This window comes from Balaenoptera acutorostrata, chromosome 8, assembly GCF_949987535.1.
Source record: "Balaenoptera acutorostrata chromosome 8, mBalAcu1.1, whole genome shotgun sequence".
In the NCBI taxonomy this organism is placed as follows: Eukaryota; Metazoa; Chordata; class Mammalia; order Artiodactyla; family Balaenopteridae; genus Balaenoptera; species Balaenoptera acutorostrata.
In genome coordinates this window covers 6,824,616-6,846,592 of record NC_080071.1, presented here as the reverse complement: position 1 = coordinate 6,846,592, position 21,977 = coordinate 6,824,616, and the positions used below count along the sequence as shown (strand labels likewise).

The 21,977-nt window shown below is 37.7% G+C and overlaps 1 protein-coding gene across 2 annotated transcripts in view; it reads right to left on the bottom strand.

Annotated features, from left to right (window-relative positions):
* The window catches only part of ARHGAP15 (Rho GTPase activating protein 15), a 610,484-nt gene that overhangs the window by 109,423 nt on the left and 479,084 nt on the right, over positions 1–21,977 (bottom strand). For both annotated transcript variants that reach the window (XM_057551505.1, XM_007183022.2), the window contains one exon: positions 17,034–17,168. In XM_057551505.1, coding sequence (XP_057407488.1) covers positions 17,034–17,168 — 135 coding nt within the window. The remainder of the gene's footprint in view (positions 1–17,033; positions 17,169–21,977) is intronic.

Genomic DNA, 21,977 nt, shown 5'->3' with positions numbered 1-21,977 from the left:
CTGAGAATCTTGTCCCAGAAAATACACAGGTGCACATATACAGAAACCTGGCCAACACTTTGGGCAGTGGATCATGAACCTCTTGCATATCTATGTATCTCAATTTCAGAATTTTGACATGGTATACTTTCATTACTTTAGAGAGAAAAAACTGAGTCCATGAGTGGTTAGGTCACTTGTCCAAGGTCATACTCGACTGGTAGCCAGGTATAATGCCAGGTGGATAACACAATAGGGTTTTATGTCTCCTGTCTCTCCTCTTAAATACATCTTGTCAATTACCACAAAATAATTTCTCTAAAAAATATTTTTTAGTTTTTCACTACTTTCCTCAAAAATGTTTAATGGGGTTTTCTTTGCTGTGGATCAAAATGAAAACCCTTCTGTAGTATTGAATTCTGGGCAATGAATTAGTTAATTTATTGACCAAATATTTACTGAGTAGCTTTTCTGTGGAAGGTACCGTGGTAGGCGGGAGGATACAGGATCAAATACTACAGTTGCGGGCTGCAACCTTCATGGAATTTATAACACTGGCTTAACTGTATCTCCACTCCTTACCTTCTGTTGTTATCTCCACAATCTTTACTGCTTTTTATTCAGATTCTTCACTCTCCCCAGAATAACACATTCGTCTCAGGGCTGGAGCCAGTACTCATGTTCTTTCCCTGACTGACTTTTCAAACTTCACATACACTGAGTGACTCCACAGTGAAGTTATTGCAACCACTGTACTTTTCTCTCTCTCTTCTGTAGAGTGTTCATTGTCTTTATCCCTTGTTGTGCCGCTAGATCATACAGGGTCGCATATTCTTCTCCAGTTTAGAGAATTTACCTCTTACTTCTTCAGTACCCACTCAAGGATTGCACACCTTGTTTTGGGGTAAGACGCTGTGATGCCAACAGACTATGTACAGAAGGAACATAGTCTGTACACGTTCTCCTTTTCGGCTTCGTCAAGGAGAAAGGAGAGAAATCAATGGTTCCCGAATCTGACTGCACATCAGAATCACCTGAAAATTTGCTCACTGCTTTTTAGTAAAAATTTATCAACCTCATCTCAGACACACTGAATCAAAATCTAGCAGAATGGGTCCAGGAATCTGTTTCTATGAAGGTGATTTGGGTCAAAACCACTTTGGGGATCCTCTAGAGTAACTGCTTCTGGGATCTCTCACAACACCGTCAACTCGCTTTCTTTTTATACTTTTTAGTTTTAGTTTTTTTTTTTTCATTATTACAGATGTACTTATTGAAGAAACTTGAAGAACATAAAAAAGCAAAAAAAATAAAATAAAAAAAAATTAAAAATGAAGGCTATATAGTCAGAGACAACCCCTGTTAATATTTGAAATACTTTGTCCTTTCTCTACTTATAAATAATTACATACATATTTTAAAATAGGTTAATACCTGTACACCCTTATGCTCTCTTTTAAGATTTGCTGGCATTTTACCTTGTGAGTAATGCTTTCTATAACATAATTTAACAACTGTATAATATTTCATTATATGAATGTGCCATAATTTAACTTTCCCCAAATTTGGACAAATATGTTACTTTTACATTGTTCACGATTATAAATAACATTTCTATGAGCAATTTTGTACACATACTTGTGCATGTCTATAAACATTTCCTAAGGTAAGTTTCTAGATAAGTAGTAGCCAATACAAAGGTATGCAGATTTTTAAACCTTTTGATGTATATGTAGTTAAAATGCCCTCAAGAATGTTGTAAGACTTGCAGTTCTAAGTAGCTAACAATTCTTGCCTCATCATGAACTTTAGCTGGCATTTCATCTGTAGCCAAGCATTTATATGATCAGCAGTTCTTTACAGGTATCATCAACTTGTACCTGTACCGCATACTCCACTCCGTGGAAACTGCATCTTTTGTTAAGGTTATTAAATTTTTGGCTATCTCCCTTGCAGGTTGCCACCAATGTTAGAGAAGCGAGATCTCCAAAATAATTAATCTCCTGAAGTAAACTTTTATGAGATGTAACATTAAAGCTAAAAACCCGAGGCAGGAGAATGCTATTTTCTTGTGCGATACCTTATTCTGGCCATCTGTTTAACAAATATCTGGTTCCAAAGAGTGTCAATTAAAACTGATGACAAATCTTAATAACTTCGACTTGTGAATATCAGCGAGACCAACTTTGTGCTATTCGTGTAGTTATCTTACGGCAGTTGAGGTACCACCAGATTTTACATGGATACACAGAGTGGTTTTTGCTCTCTCTCTCTCTCTCTCTGTTTTTAACCTCTCAGAACAAGTAATCCAGAACACCCACTGTTAAACAAGTTTGTAAAACACAGTACAGCTTAGCATTGGGAAATCCCAAATCCGGTGCCAAGAAGTTCATGAATATAGTAATGAACCCTCCCGTGTCAAAAGTGAGCACTGTTTAACAGAGCAAGTAGGAATGGCCCTCGGGATGCTCTGCAGCTGGGGTTTTTCTACTGCAAGAGAGCAGAACCTTCATGATGGTAGTAGTTGTAACACCAGATCCTGTAAAGGCTATCTACTCAGTCTGCAAAGTAAACTAAAAGGAATGGCTGCTCACATTTGGTCCTGATGCCACCGACATAAGAAACTCAGCAACAGGAGCAGTAAAATAGGAATTTGGTGGCAGATGGAAAGGTCTGCGGGAAGTGTCCACCCAGTTTTGTTTGGCCCATATTCTGAAACAACTAGAATAAACACTTAGTGTCGTAATTTATACACATATCAGTACCAATAAATCAGAATCATGCAAACAGTCATGTTTATTATATTCTTGTTGCTTAATATTCATGACAGTAATTTATTTTTTATAGTACAGTTTCACTGTTTTCTCCACCATTGCCCTGCATTTAAGTCTGGCAAGTTGTATTAGCAGGAGTTCAGGTAACCCTTTGAATACTGCAAAAGTTCACTAGCCTTATCAAAATACTTTATTCGCTCATTTAATTTCCCCTTTCTTCTCTCATAAATTTTTAAACCACCAAGATGAAGTCTTTGTAAATTATATAGTAATACCATTTTGACAAACAGAAAATATGAAGACTAGAGTCAGCATATTCCTCTGAAGGTAGCCGTAAAACAGAGCTTTAAAGACAGATAAGAACATCTGGAGAGAGGTAAGCAGTTAATTCTTAAATCTGCTCTCAGTAAAATGGGCTATATTAAGCACAGATTCCTCCTCTCTTCTTACTCACCTAACTCACCACCAGTCCTTCCCATTCCCCCACTTCAGCAGTCCATTGCTGCTAATTACAATGGATTGTTAAAGGAGGAATTACATGAAACAACCAACACAAAGCACGTTATGTTTTTGCATTCACCTAGTGCTGCAGCTACAAAGATAACTAAAACATGGCTCCTACCCCAGAGATCCTTAGGTCAGATTAAGAGACGGAAAACAATATTGTACAGTTCTATACCTAGACATGAGACATCTTAGATTCAGTTTCATACTTAAAAATTCAACAGAGACAATTTATGATTAATCATCAGAGAAAAGAGTCACAAACATATAAGCCTGGAAAACCAATTTTATAAAAAATAATTCCCAGTTAACAGCACTCTCAAGATCAGTGTATTTTTCTGTGTGTTTGCTCTCTTTCAACAAAGATGTTAAACATTTTTTAAAAAGTGGACGATCATTGCATGTGAGTGGACATAGTATCAGTATTTTAACTCTGGTTGGGCTTTTTCTGTTATGAATATGATGGGTTGAAATAGTGAATCTATTTTATAGACTCCATGAAAATATATTCTAGCACATGACATGAGAGGCAAAGCAATGCTTTGCTGTAGTTCTACCTTTCAATTAAATAACACATATGATGAAAGTTGTATGAAATTTTATGTTATTTCTTAATTCACTTGCTAGAAAATGTAATAAGGATACAGTGCCTTGTTTCTACACTTTAAGCATTTTCTTCTCCATCTGCTAGGAGTGTTTGAATTTCACTGGTGCTTAATTTTATTTTTAAAAGTTTTTCCAGTGACCCAGGCATGAGAATGAGTACCTGTAATGTTGCCTTGGATACAGAAAGCAATAAAAAATTTTGTTGAATTTGTTTTAAGTTGAATAGCCAGGACAGAAGCCTTTCTTAAATAAATAATGAGGTTTTGAGACCATGTGTATGAGCATAGCAATTTATTCATGTTCTATTTAGTTTCCTGTCATTATAATTCTTGACAACAGAGTCTTCATCTGAGCCACATCTAAATCTACTAACTATCTCATTTCTAAGTAGACTCTTGTTATCACTTTGTCCAAATTAGGCAAGACTGTTAGTTTCCTGGTTAAGAACAACAGCTTTGGAGTCTTCCAGATAGGGGTTCAAATCTCAGTTCTGCAACTTTCCAGCTGGTAGCCTTAGGCACGCTATTTAATGTCCATGAGCCTCAGTTTTCTAAATTGAAATAATGGGAATAATAATATCTATCACAAAGGAGTGTTTTAAATACTAATTTAAATGGCAAACTGTACATATCGTACTTGGCTTTATCCAAGTGAAAATATGGTAAGTAAACCATAAATTGAAACTGTAATTATATGACCAGTTTCAGGGTTTATTTATATATTAACATTACTCTATTAGTTTACAATATTTATAATTCAAATTAATTCTTAAAACTGTCCAAATGTCTAAAGAATTACACTTTGTAAATTTTTAATGCCCCTCTCTACAATTCTTCTTAATGGCACAGTATTTGAAATTCTACCCAAAATGTTATAAAATTGTTCTCTCTCATTGCCCCATTGTTCCAATTGGCCTTCCAGTCTATGCTACACGGTCTTGAAATGCACTCAAGGACCTGGATGTGGGTATGGAATACACACTGTTCAGATTTGCAAATGTCATTACGCTGAGAGGAAGAGTGAATGATGAGACTGAAGGATTTACGGTTAAAAACTTGGATTTTGGTCCCAGTTCCAATTGTTACGTGACTCAGGTGAGATTAGTCTTGTGACTATGCAAAACTTAAAACTTAAAGCAAAACTCCACTGCCAGTGTCATTGTTTTGACAGCCTGGGATCATGAGGGGAAAAGCACAATGGGTTGCATGCATATTTCTGCACGTAGGTTAAAAAACACACAAAATTAATACGAGAGAGAAATGGGTAAAAGTGACACCTGGAACTTTAAATTCAATTTTAGACCCCCATAATATAATTAAATAATATTAATAAAGAGCTAATTAAATCGTGTGTGGCAGTAATAGAAAGATATTGCCAGAGTAAGGGAAGAAACTTCATCCTACACTGGTTAAGTTGTACAACTGAAATATTCATTCAAGTATGATTTCTGTTATTGCCTGAAAGTTTTTGTTCCCCACCCCACCCCCACGCCCAAATTCTTATGTTGAAACCCTAACTTCCAATGTGATGGTATTTGAAGGTGGGGCCTTTGGGGGAGGTAATTAGATGGTGGTGAGGTCATGAGGGTGGGGCCTCATGATGGGATTAGCATTCTTCTAAGAAGAGGAAGAGACAAAACTTGCTCTCTCTCCACCACATAAGGATACAGTGAGAAGGTGGCCATCTGCAAACCAGGAAGTGAGATTTACTGGAACCCAACTATGCTGGCCCGCTGATCTCAGACTTCCAGCATTCAGAACTGTGAGAAATACATTTCTGTTGTTTAAGTCACCCAGTCTATGGTATTTTGTTATGGCAGCCCAAGCTGACTAAGATAATTTCCAAACTTTAGAGGGGCACACTTGGAAGAGTGTGATCTTAATTCTTGAGAATTATTGAAAGAACAGAGAAAGAAAGGAGAACACTAAACAGAGGTTGGAGCTTATGTTTTAGGTCTTTTCATATATTAAGGGACTGTTAGAGAAAGATGCTGTTTGGATTCTGACATTGACCAATGTGATTCTTCTACTTATGTTCTAGTTGGTCTGTCTTTCCCCTTTGTGGAGAACTCTGGGTCTTCTGCTTGGCTAAGACATATTCATTTAGGGGTCCAGCTCTCAGAAGCCCTGAGCATTACAGATCCTAGCATCATAGATAGGGGTTTCAGAGGTCTTTCTGTGTCTAATATTGCTCAGGATGATTTTTTCCTAAAACATTTTTATAACAAAGCACAAAAGAGTAGAAATTTCAAAAAAATATTTCAGTGAGGTAATAGTTCCTTCTTAGGTGCCAATTAGATATTCAGAGAATAATACACAAAAGGTGTCAAAGAACAATCTTACCATGGTGCTTAGAGTTAGGGACCTGGAGGAGAAGCTCAAAAGATCATTGATTTCATGTATTGGAAGGGCAGTATCAGCCCGCAAACTAGCATGACAGATGGCAATAACTGGGTCTACCCATCCGTTACTTGGCAGACGAATGGACTTGAGATCTGAAAGAGTCAACCTTTCACCTGCTGGATGCTCCAACTGAGAAGTAAAAGAGAAAGGGGCCAAGAGCTGATTGGTTAGACAGTAATCATGGACGCAGGGCCTTAGACATTTACCCTTTTAGAGTTTCAATTTTGTGAAAAGTGAAGGTGTTGCATGAAATAAAAGGAAATAGAAAATTATAAATAAGTCAATGAAAGGAGGAAACATAATTATCCAGTACAACTTTTTTCTATCGTGCATGGATTTTTTAAAAATATGTGTTTGCTTTTGTTCTTTCAAGCATATTACTTTTACTTATAAAACCAGCACTGCTACTTGCTTTCTATAAAAGGGTATCCATTTTCCATTTTTCTGTTTCCCAAAGTGTAGGTAGAAAATGTGTGAGTCAATCCTTAGGGAAAGGCTCCAATCTCCAAACCACATGGCAATTCTCAACAAGTATATTGTGCTGTTCCAACATGAGCAGAATTCCCCCAGGAGATGTATAGTACTCTGGCAGACGTCACTTCTAAAGTTTAACTCTCCAAAACAATAAAGAGTGAGCCAATGAAGACATGCTGCATTTCAAGGAGCCCGTGATAGCCCTAGAAGCTATTAGAAGAAAACTCTGTTATCAACTGAGAGGTGGAGAATTAGAGTAAGGACAGGTGCCTGAACCGATGAGAGCATGTGCCTGCCTGTGAGCAAGCAAGAGGAAACAGGGTAAGGGATCAGTTCTCACCCCATACCAAGGTTCAAAAATAGCTCAGGGAGATTAATAGGAAAGTTCTCTTGAGATAATTGTAAAAGTTTTTTCTTTTTGGCCGTACCACGTGGCTTGTGGGATCTTAATTCCCCGATCAGGGATTGAACCGGGCTCTTGGCAGTGAAATCGTGGAGTCCTAACCACTGGACTGCCAGGGAATTCTCCCAAATAAGTCTACCTTTCAAAGCTAGAATGTCATAAGTTGTGAGAGCTGAAAAGAAAAAATATGAGACATTTCAGCTTTGGAGAATGAGTGTGTGTGTGTGTGTGTGTGTGTGTGTGTGTGTCCCTGTGTCTATGCATGTGTATGAGGAGGAATGACTTCTTGTAGAATATGGTTTAGTTGACAGCTCTTTGAATGTTTTTTTCTGTGAGAAAGATCTACAGTGTTACGAATATGTGCACAGGCTGGTGTCTAGCCTCTCCCTTCCACACCCTAAACTCCTCTCCTGCCAATGAGTCTATAACCTTCACAAGAGAAAACACAGGAACACCATCAGCAAGGAAGCTCATTTCCCAATTGGGAGAAGGCATTACTTTGAAGTTGTCTTTCCTGGTGTCACTATCAATGTCACATTTACTAATATCCAGTAGAAGTAAGGCAGCATCAGGTTGGAGAAGATGGTTAGCCTCTGAGTTATGATTAAGATGTATGATCTATAATGAAGTGACAGGCTTTGGAATAATCAGGCAGAGTTGGGCCTGGGAACTGATGACAGAACAAAGGAGAGATGTCATGAGATAAAGAAAAGTGGGAGTTGCTGGATCTCAAAGCAAGAGAATATCCTGGATTATTATCTTAAACATATTTGGTGCTGCCTGGAATTCTGGAAACAAATATTAAAGCAGAATAAAGATGGTCATATGTGTCACCTGAGACACGTTATTGGAGGAGTGGAAAGATTGTGGGAATGGACAGGAAGGTCATTTGAGAGTGTGGCCTGAAGGATAGGCTGATTGTACACTGATTTGATATTGCTAGCTAACGTTCACTGAATGTCACGTGCCAGAAACCCGTAAATAAGTGCCTTGTCATAATTAGCATTTCATTAAACTCCCTAATATTTGGCAACAGTCCTCATATTTGGCAACAGTCCCCATGGGGAAGATACTACTTTTACATCCTTTTTCTAGATGTAGAAATTGAGGTGAAGAGAGGTTGAGGACTTGCTCAAGGTCTTAAAGGTAGTAAAGAGTGGACTCAGAATTTGAATGGAGGTGGTGGTGTGCCCCGCAGGTAGAAATGTTAGCTTCTCTGATGAGGTGGGCCTCACTGAAAAGTGAACATGTGAGTGGCAACATGGGGACATGCCTGTAGCAGAGGGGTTGAGCAGACAAAAACCCTCCATATACCTGGGGTATTCAAGGAAAGGCCAGGAGATCAGCGGGCTTGAAGGACATGGTCCAGGCAAGAGAGCTTTTGGGTAACCAGACATGAAGGGCTTTGAAGACCTCACAAAGAATTTGGCTTTTCCTCAAAAGGAAACGGCAAGCCAGTTGCATCATTAGCTTATCTTTATAATTAGAACCACGCTGGACTGGGTGAGAGAAAAGAAACCTACTGGGTAAGTAGGAGAGGTCATTCTCCCAGAAATGTGGCCAGAATCAGAGTTGGGAGTGGGTCGGCAGAAAACTTTTTGGAAGGTCTCTCTGTGGTAATCACAAAGCAGTACTGGTGTTAACCTGAGAATGTGAAATGAGACTGGCATCTCAAAGGCCACAAACCCTCATTTTCATTAGGATCTATTGATTCTGTGACCCTGATAACAGCCGATGAAAACCAGTGACCTAAATCTACATTAGAGGAGAGGGTCACGATAACTGTTTTCCACTGAGGTACTGAGGAGAAATTCTGCATTTTGCTATATATTTTTTAAAAGCATCTCTCTTCAGTGGGAGCAGGGATGCTCAGGAAGCTGACTCATGAAGGCTGACTGGCTGATCGCTCAGCTTGAAAAGGTTATTGCTTTGTAAAGTGACCTCATAAGGATATAGAAGAAAGAAGTGTAAGAAAGTTTTAAGGAAAAGCAAAAAGACAAGCACCACATTTTCTAATGGAGCTGATGTCTTACCACTCAATTAATTTCAGCGTCAAGGTCCAATTTTAGTTCTGAATCACCTTCTAGTTTTACTTATAAAGGACTTTTCATTAAGCCAAATTAAGTAGATGGAGGTCCAGTTGTTTATTATCTAGCACTAAACCATTCCTACAAAAAGACACCTGTGCAAGCCATTTGGCTCTAGTTAACTATTTTTTTTTACAATTTAATTATGAATATAATTAGAATGAGTTAAGAGACAAGCTAGGCATCAGCCATAAAATTTCTAGTTTGCTAAAACACACACACACACACACACACACACACGCACTGATTAAAAAGCAACCACAACAAAAACCCCGCCAAATCTGTGAGCTTGCAGTGGAAACTGTAGTAGAAGGGGAGTATTTGTAAAAATCTACCTTTATTTTAATTTCAAATTTCCTTGAAATGGTGCTGTAGAGAATATTTTTATACTACATTATTTTTATATCTCTGGTTTCTCTGTGGTGACCCTTTAAACCCTGCTTTTTTCTTTCTCTGGTCTTAAGGTAATTTGTCACTATCATGCTTTCATGTTTAGCAACTATTTGTAGTCAAGTGCCTTGCAAGCTCTGTTTCTTTTCTCCCAAAGAGTGTCATCATGGAGTTGATGATGCATCAGAAATAGTTTGACCAAAGGGCAAGATAAAGTCAAGAGTAAAGAAAATATTTGCAAATATACTTGACTAGTTTTTTTTCCCAATTACTTATTGAAAGTATACTTTAAAGGTAAAATGGCATGATGGCCATAGGAAAAAAACCATTAAGACATGCAATAGATACTTTCTGACATAGGGCAATGTCTTTAATTTAGATCATTTTTATACGAGGATGGTGTGACTGACAGATGTATAGTAGGATGAGTTGTATTTAAGGACTAGGCATGGGGTATGCGCTACCTTTGGTGCCTTGATTTTAAAGATGCTTAGTCAACCTTATGGATACCATTTCTCACAATTTGTTTTACTGCTTAACTGATCAGTGTGTATCAAAACTAGGCATAAATATTGTCTTCAAATGAGTGTGTGACTACAACCTTTAAATTGAAGGCTTGTATGCAACTTTACTGTCTCAGTTTGTTGCTGGCTTGCCTAATCTCCAAGTGTTATATACATAAATACATATATATATATATGTATATGCACATATATTAAATAAACATGATATATAACAAATATGATGCATAATAAACATTATATATATAATATTACTTAAGAGTAACTGAAAACGAGGATAAGGGGACTGCTATTGGACCCATAAGGTTGTTTTGATCTTGGAGTTAGCATTGATTACATTCCCATGATGGGGCCCTGCTCAGGGGTGGGAGGAAAAGTAATTATTTTTATACACAAAAGGCAACTTTGGAAATTTAGAATACAACAAATCAACAAACCCCAAATCATGCTCTAGTAAGAGCAGCACAGAGCTGAGGTGAAGGTGACCAAAGTGAAATTATCAGATAGTCCTTGAATAAATGAGCTTTGGCCCAGGCTTGAGACAAATCTCTAAGCCTATCCCGCACAAATAATAGATAAAACATCTCGTAAGGAAATGCACGAGGTCATTTCTCTTTATTTCCCTCTCATCTACTAATCAACCTACGGTTTCACTGTTATCTCAACTCTGATGATTCTTTAGATTTGAGACAGGCAGATGAAAATTGATGGATGAAGCGCATTTGTGACATGGGTGTAGAGAAGGTGTAGGCAAAAAAAAAAAAATGGCTCCATAAAGATGTCCATACTTTACTTCCTAGAGCCTGTGAATATGTTACTTTACATGGCAGAAGAGATTTTGTAGATATGATTAAATTAAGGACCTTGAGATGAGGAAGTATCCTGGATGATCCAGGGGGTGCCCAATGTAATCACAAAGGTCCTCAAAAGTGGAAAATGGACTGAGGAGAAAGTCAGAGGGAGACTGACTACAGAAGAGGTCAGAGTGATGTGATGTCATGTGACTGCTGCCTGTGAAGGAGGTGGAAGGGGACCACTGGCTAAGGCATGCAGGCAACCTCTAGAAGCTGGAAAAAGTAAGGAAGTGGATTCTCCTGCAGAGCCTCCAGAATATAGTCCTTCCGGCACTCTGATTTTAGCTCAGTGAGACTAAGCTTCAGACTTCTGTCCTATAGAACTATGGGGTAATAAATCACTGTTATTTTAGGCCACTGAGTTCAAGGTAATTTGTTACGGCAGCAATAGGAAACTAATACACATGTCCTATAGGAAACAGTGTCTCTAATTCAGAAAACACAAAGAAATTTGAACACCCTGAAGCAGCCCTGGAAGCACCACTCCGATATGAATTAGAATGGCAGAAGCTTCTAGAAAGAAGCCATCCTGGTAAATCGGGACTCTGTGCAATAGTGTCAGAAAAGAGTAAGGACATTATAAAAGAAAAAAAGCAAAGAAAAAGAAAAGCAATTACAGACGCAAGGAAAAAAATAAATAAAAAATCTGCACAAGAAAAGCACGATCCAACTATAAAGGGAACCAAATGTGGCCAAGAGTTTAAGCAATTTTTGGAGTGTAATAAAATAGATTCTATTGGACCTGGTGAGGAATACTCTTTGACAAGTGTAGGGATTGTGACAGTGAATTCTAAAGAAGGAATCGTTGTGAAACCTCTTGGACAGGTAATGAACAAGACTTACAAGCTCATAGTAATGCAAATATCAACGCTGTTTGTTAGTTTTCTAATTGGTCAAACTATTAAAATTTAAAGGAGTTAATAACCAATGATTGTGAAAGAAAGGAAGAGAGGTAAAGGAAAGGGTAGAAAGGAAAATATACTTACCTTACAAAGGAAAGTTAGGAGTTACTGTAGAATGCTGAATGAAACAAGAAACAGAGGTTTATGTGTATTATTCAACATCCACATATAATAGTATGACTATCAAATTCTGGAGGAAGTGAAGTAGAATAAATTAATATTTCATATTAGGTATTATCTATAGTAGATAAGTCAAGAAGTAGAGATATTATCCAGAGTTATGAAAGTAACTACTACAAGAGATGAAAACTGAAATAGTTGAAGGAGGTTTCCTCTCATGAATAGGCCTGGGGATGTGAAGTGATAGGGCCCAATCCATCACTTTCCATCATAAACTCCTCTGTAGAATCTGGTTTGGTGCATGTTGTAATTTGATACAAGTGAAGAACTGTAAAAAGGAACATTAATAACACTTCAGCTTGAAACAGGTACTCATATGAAATAGGAAAGTAACATTGTATATAGCTAAATGAATTTCAAAAGGGGATGGGTGAACAATTGGTTATAAAAATAATAACAGTGGAGGGTTAAAATGTACTCAAAGAGGGCAATATTTAAAGCACTGATGCTTTTAATATCTAATAGTAAATATTGAAACATAGCTCCCTCTTGGAAAGTTTTAACTTATTTCTAACCTAGAACTCCAATACTAAAATTTCTGATCATTTAATTCTAACCCTGGTTTAAAAAAAAGACAGAAATGACACGATCTTATATAGAATGATACGGGATATATAGGTTTTATATAGGATGATGTAACAGACAGATATTTGGCAACAGCTAGTTAGTTATTCTTCCAGCAAGATTTCTTTTAGATAAACAGTCCCAGAAAGGCAATGTAGGATGATGGAAAGTATTTATGTTTTAGAGTCTGCAGCTTAATGCTAAACCTAATCTTCTGAGCCATATGAACTTGGGAAATATTTTGTGACTTACTTTATTCTTCTGAAAAATGAATTTCTTTCAAATCATTTATTGAGCACCTAATATAAAGAAAATGTTATGTTGTATTATTCTCATAGTAACTTTATGAGCTAGAAATTACTTTCCACATGATTTTTCCATTTCTTCTGTGTCTCCTGTGTTATTTTCAGAAATAAATTAGATAATTATAAAAAGTGTCAACAAGTTTTCCTCCTCTTTCCCTTTCCCAGGAATTTTGGAAAAATGCAGACAGTAAAATAGAAAAGACACTGCTTGTTGTCTCTTTTCTTTGGATCCGTAGAGGTACCAGAACAAAAGAGATGGGAATAGAGGTAAACTTAGTACATTTCATAGGATTTAGATGTACTGGAAATGTCCAGACCCCCTGCAGGCTTTTAGCCACAAGATTGCATCACCTATCATAAAACTCTAAAGCCATGTTTTTGTACTGAGTTCACATTTACAGTATTAATAATGCCCCCAGCACAAGTCATTTCCAGGGAATTAAGTCCTTGCAGTCAGTGGGTTAAATCCCTATGAAATAACCTGCAGGTGACCCAGTTGCATTGACCTCAAGTATAGAATTTCAGATCAATAGCTGCAGTACTTGGATTCTGAAATATAAAACAATCGCTAGTGTTTTTGTTACCCCAATGGGTGTTATCAGACAGGGAATCACTATGGCAATTGTTGGTTCTTATCATATTAATGCTTGTTTTTGGTCCAAAAAGAAACTACTTAAAAAAGTAAATGCCTTCTGTTCCCTCTTCTTGGAATATGTAATGATGACTTTCAAACATATAATAAAAATTAACAGTATTTCAAATAGCACAAATGATCATTAATTGCTTGTACATGAAAAAACATTTCTTCTTCAGAAGCAAAGCACTCCAGTTGGATGTAAAATTCCTTTTGGTCTATTCACCTTTTCACTCTGTCATGAAAGGGTAACAGCAGATCTCTCAATTTGGGGCCAAATAGAAATCTTAAGCCTTCACAAACTGGGCTTGGGGGTAGTGAGACAGTAAAGGAAAATAACGTTATAGCGACATGAACCATGACGGTGACTGGCATGGTGTTTTGCTAGTGGCTAACCGGAGACCAGACATCACTTCAAGCATTTACACCAACAGAGGGAATAATTTTGATGCAGGGAACTGGTTACCCATGTGATGAAGAAGTTGAGAGCCAAATAAGGAAGCCTGAAGTCACCAAGAAACCAGCCACTGCAGGAAGCCACTACCAGGCTGGAGGGACAAAGGGAGGAGGGTCCACATCACCAGATGGAAGACGCAACCAGAATGGGCTGAAGACATGGAGGAGATGGATCCTCAGGTAGAGAAGCTATCTGAGGCAGATGGGTGGGCAAGGGAGAGGGGGTGGAGGATAAACTAAAAAACTGGTTGGTCTTTTCCTTCCCCCTCCCTCTGCCATCTATCACCAGAGACTTCCACTGATTGTAGCAGCAGGAAGCCAGCCCTCAAGAGCACCTCTGCAATACAGCTGGCTAGGGTCAACCCTCCACAGGTACAGAGCAAAGAAGTGATGGATGAAGACGGTCAAAGAAGCCCAGAGCCAGCCTCTATGGACATCTCCCCTGCAGACAGACCTCACCTGGCTGGTTCCTTTTCATAAAAAGCAAAGAATCCATGGGCAGGTCTGTTGAGCTTCTCATGGTATAGATTTTACAAGAGGCAGCGAGAGCTATGATAAAGCCCAGCACTTCTCTGGGACTGGATATGGATGTCCTTATATTTTGGAAAAGCTTTTTTACTCAGTTAGTGCACCGTGGAGTAAAAGTGCCTCCTCTGGTATGGTTTTGCCATTTCCAAGGAACTATGTGGCCATTCTGCCATTGCTTAAGGATATTTAAACATGAAATACAATCTCAAGCTGAGTTAAGAATTCAAGAACTAATGTCAAGGTTATGTCAAAAATGCATGGATTAGCAAACTTATGTCCCTTGCCAACATCGTATTTCTCAGCCATATTATTAGCCTCTTGGTTCGTCCCTCCATTTGACATATTAAAAATACTAAGTACTACATGAGTTAGGTAAGGCAAGCTTGCTGAGGGTGATTCTCCTGGCCTTAAGCAATGAAGGAAAAACTCCCGTCTCTTTGCTTCTAGATTACTTTCTCAAACGAAGCTCATCTGGAGAAACACTGTTAGCATTTGTTCAGTATCTTACATCTTTAAAGGACTTTCTAAAGCACCATCTCATTCATTTTCTCCATAGCCTATTTGATAGGTGTTGGAAAAAAATCCTCGCAATAGCCATCAGTCACAATAGCATGCTGCCTACCTCAATTCTGCTTTGTTAAGTTCTGGCCATGCCAGTAATTCTGAAATTCTGTCCAAGTCTAGGATAGTCCAGAGATGGTCCTCCTCTTTATGGAAATTCAAAGGACACAACCTCACATTGGTTTGAGGGCCTGCTTCCCACATCTCTTAGGCTAAGGGAATGGCTTGCCTAAGATCTTCAGAATCAGGTCAACTAAAGGAAGCTTAAACGATGGGTATCCTACATCATAGCCCTCAAATCAGCACGTGCACAAGTATATTTCCAAATGAGACAATTCTCACTTAAAAGTATGGCGACCACAATGTGAAATTTGTATGACTTCTTTAAATATACATAATCAGAAATATGTACCCAAATGCAAAAGCCCCCAATGTCTTACCAGAAGACTGTCTTCGCATTATGAGTGATCTTCCATGCTTGAGTGTTCCAAGATGGAATATCAGAATAAACTGTTATGAAAATGCATGCTTGTTTATTTTTTCTTTATTCCTCCTTTTAAAAAGAAGTTAAGAGAGCCTGGGAACTATAAAATACTGTTCTTCTTAAGAAGCAGAGGGCTCATGAAATAAAAACTCTGACAGGGGATATGAGCTCCAGCCTCGCTTCAAAACCCATGTTTAAAGCACTGCTACTCTATTCAACAACAACATCTGAAATTGTGAGCAGGCAGCAAGAGAAAGACCTTGGGAGAATAAGCTCTGCTTTATTCCTCTTCATATCATTTTGCCAGAGCTTTAAACAAGCGTGAAGACTTTTGTGAAATGAAAAACAGAATAAAAGGGCATATTGAGGGGCTGTTTCCAACAGGCTCCCCATATCCCACTCCCCCTACTGGGAACACTGTACACACAGCCATCCAAGATCAGACCTCCTAAGTAGAGCATTTTTTTTTTCTTGGAGATTATTCTCATTTGGACTTTAATTAAGCTCCTGCCAGGCTTGCAAGCTTTTTAATTTTACCTTTCTTTCTTCTTTCTTTTTCCTCCTTGAATCAGCTTGCTTGCCAGGAAACTTTTTCCAAGCTGTCACAATCATAGTAAGTATACCCTAAGATGTTAAATTTAGAGATGTACTAATCGTTGCTGCTCCGAGAATCAATAGCAGAAGTTTCCTTGCATTTGGAAAGATTTTCATTCATTCATTCATTCGTTTTTACGTGTGTGTGTGTGTGTGCGTGCGCGCGTGTGTGTGTTATGAATGAGAAAATAATAGAAAGGAAGTTGCAGGGAGTATACAATGACTATTGGCTAGTCAGTGATACAACTCAACCTCCCATAAAGCCACCAGTTTAACAGAAGAAACTTTCCATTACTTAATTTAATATTCACACTGTTTGTAAGCAAATTGTAGCCAACTCTTTACTAGTGTTGGTGGGTGTAGGGTGAGCGAGCCTTGAGAAGGTGATGCCTCAGCTGATGATTTAACACCTCTTTAATGAAATGTAATATTTAATTCACTTTGGTTCTTTTTCAAAATCCCCTTGAACTCAGTTAAACTCATTGTGATTCTGAAAGTATAAAGGTAGGGGCTAGGGAGGCGGAAGGTGACCCTTGTAAAGCAGATTGCATGAGAAGCTATTTTCATTTGAGGAGGCTTAGTTGAAAATTGGCCACCCTAAACAGGATGCCGCCTTCTTTTTTTTTTTTCTTAATTTTAAAAAATACTTAGATAATATCGCAGAAGTAAGAATAAGCCATCAAAACCACCAAAACTAAAATGAAAGCTGTGGAGCACTGGGGATATTATCATCTCCATGATCGCTATTATCGCCATTCTTATTATTTACTTAATAGTAATTCCACACCGCCAGGTTATTGCACCAACCGCTCCTGTCTGTAAGGTACTTACTGATCGCCTCCACAAACCGCTCAAAGAAGCTGTAAGGGAAGAGCGGCTCAGGCAGCTCCCGGAAAAACATCTTCAGTGCTCCGGTGACAACGTGGATGTCCTCCCACTGGCTGTCGTCCAAATTCAGCTTCTCTTCTGGGAAAACACGAGGAGAAATGGAACAACTGGTTTTAATGAAACAATTACAAGACACTAATTATTATGTTAATGTTTGCCTACTATCATCAGCAACCGTTAACAGCCTTCTGCACCTAGAGGTTTGGTGCTGTGCATGTTTTTTTTTTTTTTTTTTTCCTTTTTTCCGTAGGACGGGAACATTTTCAATGAAATACCATCTGTAGGAGTGCAGCTAACAAAAAACAAGAGACACAAAGAGACAGTGCCATTGACACAGTATGTCAGATACATTTATTCCCATAATGCATCAGTATGAAAATTAGCATCACAGCTCAACATGATTCAAAGCTATTTGGTTTTGAGGCCGAGGGGCTAAGAGTTGCCAATGATGGCCGGCTCAAGGGACCAGCCTAAAGGCCTTGCTGAGCCAACAGGAGACATATGCTAAACATGGCAATAGAAAATGAGTTATTGCTTTACATGTGTTAGCCTTGCTATGTACAAGGGAATAATGGGTAACACTTTTTTCCTTTTTTCACTGAATATAAAGTCAGCAAGGAATAGAATAGTGAGTGAGAAAGGATATTAATTCCTTCTTACTGCTTCAAAAATATCTTTTTTTAGTTTTCATCTCAGCAAGGAAAATGTGCCCAGCAACAATATTAGACAGACCCCTGTTGGCCTACGTAGGCTATGCAAAGCTGTCAAAAATGATAACACACTAAAGACAAACCACAAGTGCTTACCAACTCCTCTTAGAAATAACGGAGATGTTTGCTTGGAAAGCTTGAGTGAGTTGAGACATTTAAATATTAAAGAAAATAAAGGCCACAATGAAGTTCTTAGAAGAAATAAAGAGACGCTGGGCAATTATTTCCTTCCTTTTAGTCTTCAGTATGAAAGTCTGGAATCATTCTCACCCAAAAAGTGGATGTAATAGGGTCTGAAAGTGACATCTTTACATACAACTAAAAGGAAGCAGGCATAAAAGCATTGCTGCTGACCCACAGCGTTTGTCTTTCTGAACGTACAACACAGAAAAGATTTTGGATTCTGGGCTTAATGAAAACTAAAGCTAATCATTTTGGACAACCTGGGGGTTAATGGGAAAGCAGAGTATCCTGGCAAGAACTTAATAGGTATTTGGTCAACTAGAATTGTGTTTCCTTACTGATGTCTGAAGCTCATATTCAGATGCTTGCTTGTGTCAGTTTTATGAATGCAGAGGAGAATTTACACCAAAAATGTAAGAAAAGCTGAGAATTGTCACTATAGGGAATCTCTGCATGGGCTCTTCTGCTAATAGTGTTCATGTCCTTTTAAAAATATTAGCCGAAATCTTTATCAGATCTTTTTTTCTAAATGGACTATTACTTCCAGAGCTAGTAAGTTATGTGCCTGCTCAATTGGCTGTTTGCAAAGAGAAGGAATGAAGGTGAATCTGTTTACTTCAGACGGGCTATTTTCTTCTCCCCTTTCAGCCTTCATTCCTACCTCAGTCATAACACAATAATTTGATCCACAACAAAATCAGCAGAGGAGACCTTCTTTCTGCCCTGCAATCATTTTTGATTGATTGTATTTCAACAATTAGTCTTTTATTTGGCTACACACTATTGAAATAGGACGACAGCATCTTAGCAGGCCAGCTTTAAACAGTCAACTGCTAACAATAGCATCAAAAAGGGAGACCTGATGGGGTTTACTGTCACTTTAAAGAACGGGGTTTTCACGTTGTTGAAATCTGTCAGATATTTTGAAATGTCCCTCTCACTGTGGTGCCACACCCCCTGCGTGCCCTTATAATAAAATTGGTTTTACTCCTGATTAAATCATTTTCTCCCTACCCACTACCATGCTTCTCATAATGGACCTGTGCGTTCTACAGCTGGTGTTCTTCCCATGGTACCAATTCTTACTTTATCTTTTAAGCACTTTGCTGCTAAGATCTCATGCAGAGTGCTTATGTTTTGTTAAGAGCTTCATTCTTAGAGAAATAGCTTAACACATGTTCTAAAAATGTTGTACAACTTATTGCTTAAAGCACATTTAGAAAATGTGTAAGTACGGTAGCTTTGGCACTGAACTTTAAGTGGAAACCTAAATAAACACATACACACACACAACACACACACAACTATCTCTACCAAAAATTTATCACAAAAGTCCAATACAAAATGTCGTTTTGGTGCATAGGTTTAAGATCGCCAAATGAAAGTGTTCAGCAGGTATAAAAAGAGAATGATTTTATCTTGAGCAAGAAAACAGTAAGAACAAATAATTGCTTAACCAAAGGCAGATGCCAGTGATGTCTGTCACCTCCACACAAACATCAGTTAATTCAACTGACTGTGAAAATGAAATATTTTAATATACATAAAAAAGATAATTTACCAGCCAATAAATACCATTTGATTATATCCACTCAAAATGCCATATATCAACTTGTGTTACTTAAACTAGCATTCCTACTATGTAGTCTTCACTTTAAAAAGATAATTTGTAGCCCCTCAACAAGTAGCTTCAACAAATAATATGGCAAGTGGTTGGAAAGAGTCTTTTGCTATATAATACCTAATTTTTATATTAAGATTTTTTGTGAACAACCAAGGTTAAGATTCCTTGTAAACCAGACGACTTTAAGGCATATTTTTCAAGGCCACTGTGACTTATTTAAACATGCATTTGTGTCCATATTTGCACACCTTCTCGTGAATCCAATCAGTTCCGAAGATGAAGTGAAGATGATGAAGTGATACCTGTCTCCGCGTTAACAGGTATCATTATGAACACATTTGTATTACCTGATAGGCATTTTCTAACTACTCTGTTGGCAGTGATGATGTCTTCTGCTTCCCCTCTTTTCAACAGAGCAGGATTTGTCAATAGTGAAGCACTGTTGACATCTGGGGCTGAGGAATGCTTTGTTACAGGGTCTGTCCTGTGCATTCTAGGATATTTAGTAGTATCCCCGGCCTCAGCCCACTGGATGCCAGTAGCACTTCCCGGTGCTGCTGATGAAAAATACCTCCAGATATTGCCAAATATCTCCTGGCGGTGCAAAGTTATCCCCAGGTGAGAACCACAACAGTGGAGCCTGTAAGAGTCTATAAAAGTTACTCAATAAATATCGATTTATGAAGTTTACCTTAGGTGGGCAGAGAAATAGAAAACTAGATATGTGAATATTGAGATTTCTTTAATATGAACCTAAGAGGTGGTAATTATTATTGACAAAATAAAAACCTTTTACAGAACAAAATTCAAAATTCATATGACTGTATTTCAGGAAGCTTTGCAACAGGAAGAATAACCAACAGTTATTCAGTGCTTATACCATACTAGGGACTATGCTATGCACTTTCCATTTATTATCTAATATAATTTTTTTTTCAATAAGACAATGAGGTACATGCTATTGTTATTATCACCTTATTTTATAGATAGGAAAAATGAGGCATGGGTAGATTAAGTAACTTTTCCATGGCTGACAAGTGATAAACCCAGGCTAAGGAGCCAGTAAGCCTCCCCTCAAAACCACTATGGTCAGACTAATCTTGGCTGGAAGAAGCTGAAAGGATAAAGGCAAATAAATAGCAATTGCCAGTGGTAGCAGATTGAGTATTACTTCAAAGATAGTGATTTTTATATTTTATCCCTAAACATCTTACTTGAGGCTATGCTTTTACCTGTAAACTTACTCTGATCTTTCATAATTACTCATTTATAGAAGGAACAGATTCTTATATAAACAGATATAAAGCAAATTGGCAATAAAAAGAAACTGCATTAGGAATGGGACAGAAGATGTAGCAAATTGTTATGTGGTGATGGAGTGAAGAGGAAATATGATAGGGTGAGAAAGAGATTATACAAAACACCAGGTCTGGATTTACCACTAATTCATTGTGTATCTATTTATTTATTTGTGAAATGAAGACATTCAGAAGGATAGTTGTTGGTATCAAATGAGAAAATGTGATTTTGAAAAACTGAAAAACATTTGGAGAGAAAAAAAAAATATATATATATATATATATCCAAGACACCACCATCATGAGGAAAGTGAATAAAGGCCAAAAAGGCAAAATACATTAGGGATTAAAGCAATGGAAATACTGAGCAAACATCATAAACCATAAACCATCCTGGTTGTTTTAGAGGATTTACCTCAGTGTGATGCAATCTGTCATATGAGCTCAACAAAAACTTTACATGCTGGAGCTCAATACTGGGAAGAAGTCTGGTTGAATCAAGATATCTCACAATCATCATGCTGATAATCTGTGCTGGTTTCTCCTGGCCCTCTACTTAGGCTACTGTAAATTCATTTTGGTCATGGCTTTTTGCTTAAAGCATTTAAACAGAATTGAAGATAGGTTAACCTCCTAAAGTCACTATGTGACTTTTATGATATCACAAAAAATATATTTAAATATTGCATCCAAGCATTCAAGTCCATCTTGAAATGTCCTTCCTTGAAGGGACTTATGTGTATTTTTTTTTTAAATAAAAACGTACCTATATCCAGCTAAAAACTATTATATTTGAAATTAAAAATTTTTGACAATAGCTATTAGGAATAATCTTTTTTAAAAAGGAGAACTGAAGGATGGACCTTTGGATAGCCACAGTAGGTCATGGTAATTTCCATGGAAAAAGGCACATTTAAATATCACTAATAGCTTAATCACCACTTTCCTCTTGTATTATATATCGCTCTATAGACTGGTGTAACCAGAAGTTGCAATATCAAGACTGACTTTAACTAAACTCACTGTGTTAACCTAGTATTGGTTGAAATGCAGCTGCAGATAAACTTGGACT